This window comes from Myotis lucifugus, unplaced genomic scaffold, assembly GCF_000147115.1.
Source record: "Myotis lucifugus unplaced genomic scaffold, Myoluc2.0 scaffold_1941, whole genome shotgun sequence".
Taxonomy (NCBI): domain Eukaryota; kingdom Metazoa; phylum Chordata; class Mammalia; order Chiroptera; family Vespertilionidae; genus Myotis; species Myotis lucifugus.
This window is the reverse complement of record NW_005872989.1, coordinates 10,339-22,418: the sequence shown is the minus strand read 5'-3', so window position 1 is coordinate 22,418 and position 12,080 is coordinate 10,339. Positions and strand designations below refer to the sequence as shown.

The 12,080-nt window shown below is 43.1% G+C and overlaps 1 protein-coding gene across 2 annotated transcripts in view; it reads right to left on the bottom strand.

Moving 5' to 3' along the window:
• Positions 1-1,357: 1,357 nt before the first annotated feature.
• Positions 1,358-12,080, bottom strand: part of MSMB (microseminoprotein beta) — a 10,914-nt gene continuing 191 nt past the window's right edge. Inside the window, exons 2-5 of one of the 2 annotated variants that reach the window (XM_023748859.1) lie at positions 7,087-7,149; positions 6,233-6,338; positions 4,864-4,969; positions 1,358-1,633 (exon numbers count right to left, since the gene is read on the bottom strand). In XM_023748859.1, coding sequence (XP_023604627.1) covers positions 1,504-1,633; positions 4,864-4,969; positions 6,233-6,338; positions 7,087-7,149 — 405 coding nt within the window. In that variant the 3' untranslated portion in view covers positions 1,358-1,503. The remainder of the gene's footprint in view (positions 1,634-4,863; positions 4,970-6,232; positions 6,339-7,086; positions 7,150-12,080) is intronic. The other variant, XM_006108239.3, reaches the window with a different exon arrangement.

Below are 12,080 nucleotides of genomic sequence, written 5' to 3'. Positions count from 1 at the left end.
AGTGGGGTGGGTTTTTTTTTAATGTTTTTATTGATTTGAGAGAGAGGGGAAGGGGAGAGAGAGAGAGAGAGAGAGAGAGAGAGAGAGAGAAACATTGATAGTCTGCCTCCTGTAGAGTCGCTGAAGGAGAAATGGAAGAGGCCAAAAAAAGTAAAGAATTATGAAATGATTAGGTCATCTGGCAAACCAGATGGGCTGAGCCCCAAAATGGCACCAGCACCCAGGAATGAGGAGTCAGAGATTTTAAAGGACTCTAGGCAGGCTTTTTCTGGGCAGAGAATTCTCTGGTCGGGTCCTGAGGCAAAAGATGAATGGTCATAGCAAGTGGAATGTGGTCTATGCAAAAGGAAGTGTTGGTTGTGAAGTGGTCTAAAGGTTAGTTCCCAGGGGAGGGAGTGTTGATTCAATTATTTGATCAGATCTAACACCTACACATTGGGATGGAGCCATGCCCGGACCAGAATCCAACTGGTGACTTCTCGGTGCATGGGACATGATGCTCAACCGACTGAGCCACACTGACCAGGGCAACATTGTCACTGTTTAAGTGCTTCAGTTTTGCAGGAGTCTGTATGCAGCTAGAGGTGAGTGACTGGAGCCCTGCACTCAAGCCATTCTCTCAAGCCAGGACCCCTGGCCTTTCAAGACTCCGTCAGGCTGCATGTGGTCCCAGAGCTACTCCTTCCAGGCTGTCCTGTTCTATCTTACCTGCTCCAACCTCAAGCAAACAGAGGTATATGAGGGACACAGCATGGAGGACATTCTCTATAGAAGAGGAAGGAGCCCGGCCAGTGTGGCATTGTGGTTTAGCTTCAACCTAAGAACCAGGAGGTCACTGTTTGATTCCGGTCAGGGCACATGCCCAGGTTGCAGGCTCAATCCCCAGTGGAGGGCATGATAGGAGGCAGCCTACCAATGATTCTCTCTCATCATTGATGTTTCTCTCTCTCTCTCCCTCTCCCTTTCTCTCTAAAATCAATAAGAATATATTTTAATATATATGTATATATATATATATATATACATATATATATTTAAAAAAAAGAAGAGGAAGGAAGAATAAATATGAAAAACTCAAAGAAAATAAGGGATCTGATTTCATTTTGAAGACACATTTATTTTTTAAATTGTTCGCGAGATAGCAGGACACCAGGGCAGCAGAGTGCAGATACTATATCAGAAGCAACAGAAGCAGCAGTACTTAAATGGGGATGTATAATGATTTATTGGAGTATAGGAAAAATATAACTTTATTCATATTTATTTTTTCCCTCTTAAATGTTTGAACGCTTTATAATGTGTATAAAAATCAATGCACACATAATTTATAAATTGCAAGTATACACATATTCAAATGTTTGCTCAATTGTTAATTATTTATTTTTTTTTACGAACAGGTAGGGTTATACAATCATAGACTGTTAGAGGCCACAGGAGAATGAGGCCTGGCCTTGGAGGACTGGAACCCCTCTGGCTGGGAGCCACGGGCCCACTAGAAGCTCATTACATCACCCATTGTTCGACAAGACAAGTCTTTTTTGGATTCTTTTTCTCCACCACCGTATAGGTGCAGGTCTTCTCGTTGAATAATTTCTTGCATTTCATTTTGCTAAAACCCACAGGTATAGCAACACTGCCATTGAGACAAGAGCAAAGCCAATTAGAAAGGATAAGATATCGACCCTAGCCATTATGCTCAGAACGCAAGAACATGCAATAGAGTCAAGACAATCTCTTCAATAAATGGTGTTGGGAAAATTGGACAGATACATGCAAAAAAAAAAAAAAATGAAACTACACCACCAACTTACACTATACACAAGAATAAACTCAAAATGTATAAAAGACTTAAATGTAAGTCATGAAACCACAAAAATCCTAGAAGAAACCATAGGCAGCAAAATCTCAGGCATCTCTCATAGCAATATGTTTACCGATACATCTCCTGACCTAGGGCAAAGGAAACCCAGGTGAAAATAAACAAATGGGACGACATCAAAATAAAAGGCTTCTGCACAGCAAAGGAGTAAAAAGGGAGCCCACTGTATGGGAGAACATATTTGGCAATAATACATCTGATAAAGGGCTAGTATCCAAAATATATAAAGGAACTCATACAACTTAACAAAAGGAAGACAAATAAACAATTAAAAAATATACCCTAACCAGTTTGGCTCGGTGGATAGAGCGTTAGCCTGCGGACTGAAGGGTCCCAGGTTCCATTTCGGTCAAGGACATGTACCTTGGTTGTGGGCACATCCCCAGTAGGGGGTGTGCAGGAGGCGGCTGATCGATGTTTCTAACTCTCTATCCCTCTCCCTTCCTCTCTGTAAAAAATCAATAAAATATATATATTTTTTAAAGTTACATTGTTTTAAAAAAATGGGCAAAAGACCTAAATAGACACATCTCCAAAGAGAACATACAGATGGCCAAGAAATATATGAAAAAATGCTCAAAGTCATTGATTATCAGAGAGATGCAAATTAAAATGACAATGAGGTATCATCTCACACATGTCAGAATGGCTACCATCAACAAATCAACAAATGACAAGTGCTAGTGAGGATGTGGAGAAAAGGGAACCCTAGTACATTGCTGGTGGGAATGCAGACTGGTGCAGTCATTATGGAAAACCGTATGGAATTTCCTCAAAAAATTAAATATGGAACTGCCATTTGACCTAGGGATCCCACTTCTAGGAATATATCCTAGAAACCTGAAACACCAATTTTTAAAAAAGTATGCACCCCTATATTCATAGCAGCACAATTTATAATACCTAAACCCAAGTTCCCATCAGTAGATGAGTAGATAAAAAAAAGCTGTGGTACATTTACACCATGAAACACTATGCAGCAGTAAAAATGAAGGATCTTTAAGACAGCACATAGTGACCTGGAGAGTATCATGCTAGGTGAAATAAGCCAGTCAGAGAAAGACAAGTATCACATGATCTCACTAATGTGTAGAATCTAACAAACTAAACTGATGAAGGGAGTGGATCAGAGACATGGAAGCCTGGAACAGAGTGCAGAACCTCAGAGGGAAGGTGGGGGAAAGTTGGTGGGTGGAAAGTAATCAACCAAAGACCTTGTATGCATATATGCATGACCCATGGACACAAACCCTAGGGCGGGGTGGGGGGCGTGGCTGTAGGGGGCCAAAGGGGGGAAAAGGGGACATATGTAATACTTTCAACAATAAAGTTGTTTTTTTTAAAGATAGGTTTGTAAAGGCCTGGAGTGGGGGGCGGGGTGGGCTAAAGGGGTCAATGGGGAGAAAAGGGAGACATATGTAATACTTTCAATAATAAAGATTTAATTTTAAAAAAAAGCAAGGATAGGATGCCCAGCCTCCTCAGGGCCAGCTCTCTGCCAGGGGCAGCCCACACTCCAACTGTCTAGGGTGCCCCTCAGTAACTTAAGATCACCTTTTAGTTTGCAACCCCAAAGTGCTGACTTCAGGAGCCTGGATTTGAACACATAGAACTTGGTCTATGAGCACATAGACCACCCCTGACATCGTTCCTAAGTTCCATCCTGCATCACAGGACGAAGTAAGCTCTGAGAGGCCCAAATGCACGCCGGGCTACTGGGGCCAGGCAGCTTGTTCTAACCTGACTTCTTGTCGTCCTGGCTCAGGAAGTGGCCAGCAGTTCTGCTGCTTGGATGTGGGAAGGGAAAGATTGTCCATTCTAATTAGCATAGGAGCTGCTAAGCCAACAGGAACAGAGAGTCGCTCCAGGCCAGGATCATGGAGCCCAGGAGCAGCTAATGAAAACTGGGGACCATCTCCCCAGGAAAGCCCACCCACACATTCAAGGGTGCAAACAATGCTAGGATTCATCACTCTCTTGGAACGCATGAATCCGAGCTGTAAATGGCCCCTGCCCAAGTGTACACAGAAGCAGCCGTCACCGGGCCCTTTGTGAGAATGCCTTTTTCCAAAAGGTGACGTTGGACTTATTTTAACAGAAGAGGATAGTTCAGTCCTCCTCCCAAAGGGTAATCTGTAAGCAAAGTGAGGACTGGAAAGAGATTCTCCAGGGCACCTGGGGTGGGGACCTTGGCAGTGGGGAGGCCACTGAGCAGCTTGAGATCTGGACCGTGTCCCCTAGAGAAGCAACGGGTCAAAAAATTATCCCAGAGAAAATTTAATCAAAAGCTGTCTTTTGCTATAGAAAAAGAAATGATGAAAACAACTTGGTGGGCTATGAGGCAATCACACGGAAAAGGAGTTGTCTTTGAATAGTAGAGAGAACTGTACACATTTCCTCCCTGCGGAGCAGTGTGCTAAACGGGATAGGCACGTGGAAGGAAAGAGAGAAGGGACACTTTGCGTTCCTACTAGGTGTTCATTACTGTCCCAGGCTCAGGGGTCACAGACTGGCATAGAGAAAGCATAAATATGTGTTGGTTTAATATATGCAGAATCTCATTAAATTCTCATGGACACCTGACTATCCCTATTTTATTGTGAGGAAACTGAGGCTCAGAGAGATTAAGAATTAATCCATGCCTAGCCGGGGCATGGCTCAGTGGTTGAATGTCGACCTATGAACCAGGAGTTCACATTTTGATTCCTGGTCAGAGCATATGCCTGGGTTGTAGGCTCGATCCCCAGTGTGGGGTGTGCAGGAGGCAGCCAATCAATGGTTCTCTATCATTGATGTTTCCATCTCTTTCTCCCTCTCCCTTCCTCTCGGAAAGCAATAAAAATATATTAAAAGAAAAAAAAGAAGGAAATAGTGCTGAAAACGAAACCACTTCAGAAGGGGATTTTGAAAGAGAGAGTAGCTGCACCTCAGGAGCAGCCCAGTAGCAGCTGCACCCCCTGTTGGCCCTGCTGGCTGAGACTTACATGTTGCAGCAGTGGATTCCAGTTGGGTTACAAGAACACTCCTCACATCTCTCATTCTTCCACTTTGAGTTCATCGCGTAGGTGACTCCACCGAGATCCTTGCATTCTAAAATAACACGTGTGGCAACATCAGTGGTGTCCTCCGGGCATACAGCTGGAACAAGGCTTGTAGGACACTGTGGCCAGCCCTGCCATCTGTGCCCCTCCCAGGGAGGGAAAATCTCGTCCATTTAAGGGTGTCTAAGAAAAGTGCTTCTGTGGTCTGGCTGAACATTGATCTATGAACCAGGAGGTCCCGGTTTGATTCCCGGTCAGGGCACATGCCCAGGTTGGGGGCTTGATGCCCAGTGTGGGGCGTGCAGGAGACAGCCAACCGATGATTCTCTCTCATCATTGATGTTTCTATCTATCTCTCCCTCTTCCTTTCTTTCTAAAATCAAATCTATTTTAAAGAAAGAAAGAAAGAAAAGTGCTTCTGTGGTCACCCACAGCTAAATTCCAGTACTGTCCAGTTCATGTCACCGATCATGTTTTCTTACAGCAAGCTTAAGTCCTTCCAGATCTTATTTCAGAACAAATATTACAAGAAAAAAATAAGGCCTTTCTCTTTTATCAGGTAGCTATTATGATCCTAGGGGCACTTGGAGCCAAGTTCTTTTGGTGTGTTTTTTCTGCTGGATTATCTCTCGATAAATGTTTCATTTTACTACTTCTCTTTGCTTTGCTTCTCAACCCTAACTGCACATGTAAAACATCTTGGGCATTTTAAAGAAATTAATGCCTTAGTCTCACCTCAGAACAATGAGTCTCTCTGGCCATGAGGCCCAGGCTACCATATTTTCCCAAAGCTCCCCAAGTGATTCAAATATTCAGCCAGGGATCAGAACCACTGCTTTAAACCTTGGTGGCCCAGGTGAGCTGGAGGAACTAGTAGCATCAGCACTACCGAGGCTGTGTTGGACATGCAGGCCCACAGAATCGGAACTTCTATTTAGCAAGATTCTCAGAGAGTTTACGTGTACATTGAAGTTTGAAAAATACTGCTTTGGAATATTGATGGTTCTTTGCCTGCGTATAGGGGTGAATCCAAAAGCGATTAGATGTGCAGCTCCTACCCCAGAGATTCTGATTTGCCTCATATTGGATGGCTCCTGAGCGTTGGTAGGTTTCAAAAGCTTTTCAGGCAATTCTCCTACACCTCGGGTTGAGAAACACTGTCTTATACAGTGACAAATTGAAGTCTCTCATTTAACTCTATTGATATCCGTCCTAACCCTCCTCCTCATGTTGATGTAAAGGCCTTCCTCTGCCAACAGGTTATACCTACCAAGCTGCAGTAAAATAACACACTGGAAAAGCTGGGACTTACCCTTAGGCAAGTTGTCTGGAGAACCTTCAATAGGTATGAAATAGCACTGGGCATTGCATAACATCACACAGCTGGCCAAGACCACAAGGCTTCCCAGGAGAGCATTCTGCAATGTGAAGCAGCGTCAGGAAGAAAAACAGACTGATTCAGACGGTGATCATTGACTGAGTGTCCTGCATGAGGATCCCTGCTGGGCTCCACAGGTGGGTTAAAGGTGGCACTTCAAAGGAACAACAATCTACACAAGTTATTAAAATAAACTGGGGGAAAAGCTAAATGTGAGTCAAAGTCATAGACCAATAAAATAATGATAATGTGCTATATTTTTTTTAAAAAAACCTCACCTGAGCATATGTTTTTATTGATTTGAGAGAGATAAAAGAGATAGAGAGATAGAGATAGAGATAGAGATAGAGATAGAGATAGAGATAGAGATAGAGATGAGAGAGAGAGAGAGAGAGAGAGAGAGAGGGAGAAACATCAATCTGAGAGAAAAACATCTATCGGTTGCCTCCCCTACACCCCCTGACACCAGAGATAGAACCCGCAAGCGAGGGATGTGCCCTGACCAGGAATGAGCCTGTGACCTTTGGATGTATGGGATGACACTCCAACCAACTGAGCCACCCAGCCTGAGCATCGTGTGTTATTTTAGTACCAAGGAAGTTCAGAGGACCCTTTCGGATTGATTTTTTAGCTGCTTTGCAGAGTGTGTATAATTCAAAGGACAGAAATGAGTGTGTGGAGAAGAGTTTTAGGAAGATAAAACATTGACAAAAAGATGAAGAAAACACAGTAGGAGACTTGATGGAACTACTGAGTTAGTTGGCATTCCTACTAAGAACTTCACTTTCCAGATGATAACTGCATTGTTGATGGCTGCATGAACACATCAGTTCATCTAGCTGATACCGAATCTGCAGGACAAAGAAAAGTATCAAGTTGCTTTTGTCATCATTTTGAGACGAGCAAGCCAAATAAACAAACTTTAACGTGGGAATTTCCAGGAACCTTTTTAAAAAGAGGATGGGGCCCGGCTGGTGTGCTCAGTGGTTGAGCGCCGACCCATAAACCAGGAGGTCAATGTTCGATTCCCTGGTGAAGGTACATGCCCAGGTTGTGGGCTCGATCCCCAGTGTGGGGTGTGCAAGAGGCAGCTGATCAATGATTCCTCTCATTGTTGATGTTTCTATCTCTCCCTCTCCCTTCCTCTCTGAAATCAATAAAAATATATTTTTTTAAGAAAGGAAGATGGGGGGTGAGGGTACTTGTTCTGTAAGATGTCTAAAATTAATTATGAACTGATGCTACCTAAAGTAGTATGTTATTAATATAAGAATAGAAAGACAAGTACAGGGAACAGCATAGAAACCCCAGAAAGTATATTTATAAATCCATATAAAAGTTTATTATAAGATAAACTCAGTTTTTGAAATCTGTAGAGAATTATTCAAAAAATGATATTAGAACAAATGGGGGGATATTTTGAAAGGAAACAAAGTTAATTTTCTACTTTAGTTCCCACAAATAAATTCTAAAAGAATTTGATGGTTAAACTTTTATAAGATCATAAATTAACTTTGTACGATGGCAGATACACCTGAAACGAATATAATATTGTATGTCAACTGTACTTTAATAAAAAAATTTTACGATCATAAACGAATCACAGAAAATATAAGTAAATAATAATCTTATTCTAAGTATTAAAAAATAAATAGCTTTGAAAATGTAAAAGTTATAAATCCATAAATAAAAGTTAAAAATAATTACCAAATTTGGAGAACAACATCATCATATGAAGAATTTCTGTATATCAACAAGAAAAAGAAAAACATCCTAGTAGAAAAATGACAAAGAAAATAACACACATAGCCCTGACCATTTGCTCAGTGGTTACAACATCAGCCCACACACTAAAGGGTCTTGGTTTGATTCCTGGTCAAGGGCGGGTACCTGGGTTGTGGGTTTACTCCCTGCCCCGGTCAGGGCGCAGGCAGGAGGCAACAATCGATGTGTCTCTCTCACATCAATGTATCTCCTCCCACCCCCGCCCCTGTCCTCCCTTCCACTCTCTCAATGGAAAAAAAAAATATCCTCGTGTGAGGATTAACAACAACAACAAAAGATAAGACAATAACACACATATACAAATAGAGATGATGAACAAAGACATGGAAAAGTTCAAGTTACTGCTGAGACCAGAAATGCAAATTTGTACATAAAATAGAACCATATGGGATGACAAAAAATAATTATTTCATTTATAATATCCAGAGTGAAATAAAGGCATATCTGAGAAGTGAAATTCACAAGGCTGGTTTATGTTTGAATAATCTTTATGGAGCACAACTTAATAGTATGCATCCATATTCGTAAAACTGTTGACAGCAGCCCTGGCCGGTGTTGCTCAGTTGGTTGAGTACTGATCCATGTACCAGGAGGTTGCTGGCTTGATTCCTGGTCAGGGCACATGTCTGGGTTGATCCCCAGTAGGACCAATAGATATTTCTCTTCGATGATGTTTCTATCTCTCTCTCAAATCAATAAAAACATTTAAAAAAAACAGTTACAACATTTGACTTCACCCTTTCACTTCTAAGACCTGGTCCTAGGAATGACACAGAGAAGGACTTAGACTTCGCCTCTTGGATGCTCACTGCAGCAGGGAAATGAATCAACCAAAATTCCCCCAAAACAGGGCTGTTTCAGGGCATGGTGACTCCAAAAACAGAACTGGTCAACTTAGGAGATAAGAGAATATGAAATGACATAAATGATCACTATTATGACTACGTTAAAGAAGGCAGGTATTCCTATGATGTGGAAAAGATCCACATAGAAGGAGATGCTCAAAAAGAGATTACAGTTTTTGTACCAAATTTTAACAAGTGATTTTTGAGCTGTGGGATTTTTCTTTGGACTTTTCCTCTTTTTTTCTAAATTGCTTATAATGAAAGACATTAGTTTTATAACCAAAAGAAATAAATCAATTCCTATAATAAACTCTCAATATAGTTAGCTCTCATCAGAATGAGAGGTTGCACCTGCTCTCTCTGTTTCATTCTTTTACGTAAGCTTCAGCTTCAGATCATTGTGGAAACCTGAATTTTTTTCTCAAAACAAACAAACAAAAACAAAACAAAACAAACAAATGAAAAAGCCTGTCTTATCGGCAGAATTTCCACTCCCTTCATCCAGAAAGGGGGCTCCTGAGAGGTGCTGGTGATCACAGGAATGTTGGAGGTCTCGTTCTATCAGATAGAATCTATCTAGTCACAGAACAGAGGCACCAGTGGGCACAAGCCAGGGCTGCAGCCCAGGGTGAGTGACGGCTGCAGAATTCCCGGATCTTCTGCTGCTCTGAGCGGAGGAACCCAATCGAATGACTGAGAGATGGAGTCCAAACATGGTGACAAGAGAGAGCAAAGTATTCAGATTTGAGATTAACCAGTTGATAGTATCTCACATATAGCCTCCATATCCTCTCTCTCTCTCTCTCTCTCTCTCCCTCTCTCTCTGCCTCAGTTTCCCCCCTGTAAAAACAGAGGTTCTCCCATGTGGGTGGGCATCAAAGTAACCCAGGCTGCCAATCATGAGCACACAGTCTCAATCAAGCTCATTGGAGAAGGACATGGCCAAGGCCTTTGCGTCTTTACCAAGTCCCGCAGGTGAGAAACACAAGAAACAATCAAAACTAGTGCTTCTTTAATGTGGATATGAATCCCTGGGAAATTTTGTAAAATAAAATGCAGATTCTGCTTTGGTGGAATCAAAGAGTCCTAATTTCTAGCAAACCCTCCCCCTCCCTGCCAGGTGATGCCCATGCTACTGGGCTGAGACCACCTGAGCAGAGAGGCTCTCAAGTCCTTTCCTGATCCCATGTTCTATTCGTTCTCCTCCCTTCGCTCTTTTGCTTCCTCTCCTGCATTCAGTAAAGACGAGCACCTGCTAGGGGCAGGCACAGGAGACAGTGCAGCCAGGAGGCCGGCATTAGCCTTTCCAGATGCCGGCACGTAACAGGTGCTTCATGTCAGACTTAGAGTGAAACGGCCCCTAGAAATAGTGTCCCTTTAGGTAAGTTGCTGTTCCTTGTGTCTCCTTGTGTCTTCCCAGCATGATCAAGAGTCAGGCATCTTGCCCTAGCCGGTTTGGCTCAGTGGATAGAGCGTTGGCCTGCAGTCTGAAGGGTCCTGGGTTCGATTAGGGTCAAGGGTGCATGCCCAGGTTGTCGGCTCAATCCCAGTAATCTCCTGCCTCCTGCAGGAGGCAGTCCATCCTTGATTCTCTCTCATCATTGATGTTTCTATCTCTCTCTCCCTCTCCCTTCCTCTCTGAAATCAATAAAAATATATTTTAAAAAAAAAAGAGTCAGGCATCTTTAAGGGTCCTGAGCAGGGCAGGGACGTTGTCAGTTCCGCAGCTTACGAAGTTCACTCTGAGGGTGGAGGAGGGGTCTGATGGAGCAGGAGGACCCACCCCACGGTTTTCCTGCTCTTTCCAGCTTCGTGTTTCTGAGACGGTCTCTGAGCTGAGGCCCAGGGTCCACTCTGGAGGACCCTGCAGCCTCCTCATCTGCTTTGCCTTTGGCCACGTCCTTCCTCTTCTCCTTTGCACCCCAAGAGCAGCCTGGTTCAGTCCCTTTTACTGGCTCTAGCAAAGGGTACTTTTAAAAGATCAAGTTGGAATTGAAGGCAAAAAGGATGACTAGATGAGTTTTTATAAGTTTTGATGCAAATTTTTTCTTAATACAACATGATATATTGAAAAGGGCCTAGGTCAGGATGATGGTTCTCAAATTCTGCTGAATATTGAAGTCACCTGGGCAGCTTTTAGAAACCCTCAATCACCAAGGACTCACTGCCAACCAATCAACTCAGAGTGTCCGGTGTGGGAGTCAGGCACAGATGTCCACTGTGCAGCCCGTTTGCGAGGGAGCCGCTGGCCTGGAGAGGGACACTAGCTTCCCGCCTCAGCCGCGCACAGACAGCGGTGAGACCCCCGGACAGCTCTTCCCTCCCAGGCTCCGTTCTCATCTGCGATGATGCAGTGCTGTAGCTCCGACATTATATCTAACTCACAAATCACTCACTTAGGGCCCAAGAATTAGAGACACACAGAAAACCTAATTGAATCCCACACTTACTAGAAGAAACAACAGCTTTGATGATGGGAGAACAGAAATAGTGCTACAGTCATTAACATTTTCTCTAGCTCTCCTCCTCTCATTACCCTCTATCCATTCAGTTGCAAATATTCTATAGAAGGTTCATCACTAGTTCACATTTACCATTAAGTTGTATCCAGTAGAAACACCCTCCACAGCACATTCAAATAAGGACTATTCCAGTGGTTCTCAACCTTGGCCGCCCATTCGAATCGCCTGGGAATCCTAATATGTCTGCTCCCCTTGGTGCTATGTGTTTTAACCAAGGTCACCTCTCCAAGAAAGGTTGTTTCCCCAGGTAGGGATTTTTCCCTGAAGTTAGGGAGGGAATAAAACCCCTTAACTAAGTGCCAGGCGGGTAGTTAATCACTTTAACTAAGAACAATCACACTTAAGCTACATAAGTGGAATGGAGATAAGAAACGCCCCTAACCTTTGGAATAGAAATTGATAGGATTAAAATCAACTGGTATAAATACAGATGTAACAAGACAACAGGAGAGAGAACCTAGAAGACAGAACCTAGCGAGAGAACCTGGCTGAAGAACCTAGGGACAGAACCTAGAGACAGAACCTAGCAAGAAAACATGGCAACAGAACCTGGCTACAGATCTTGGCTGGAGAACCTAGACAGAACATGGCAAAAGATCCTGGAGAGAACCTGTACACAGAACTTGGCTG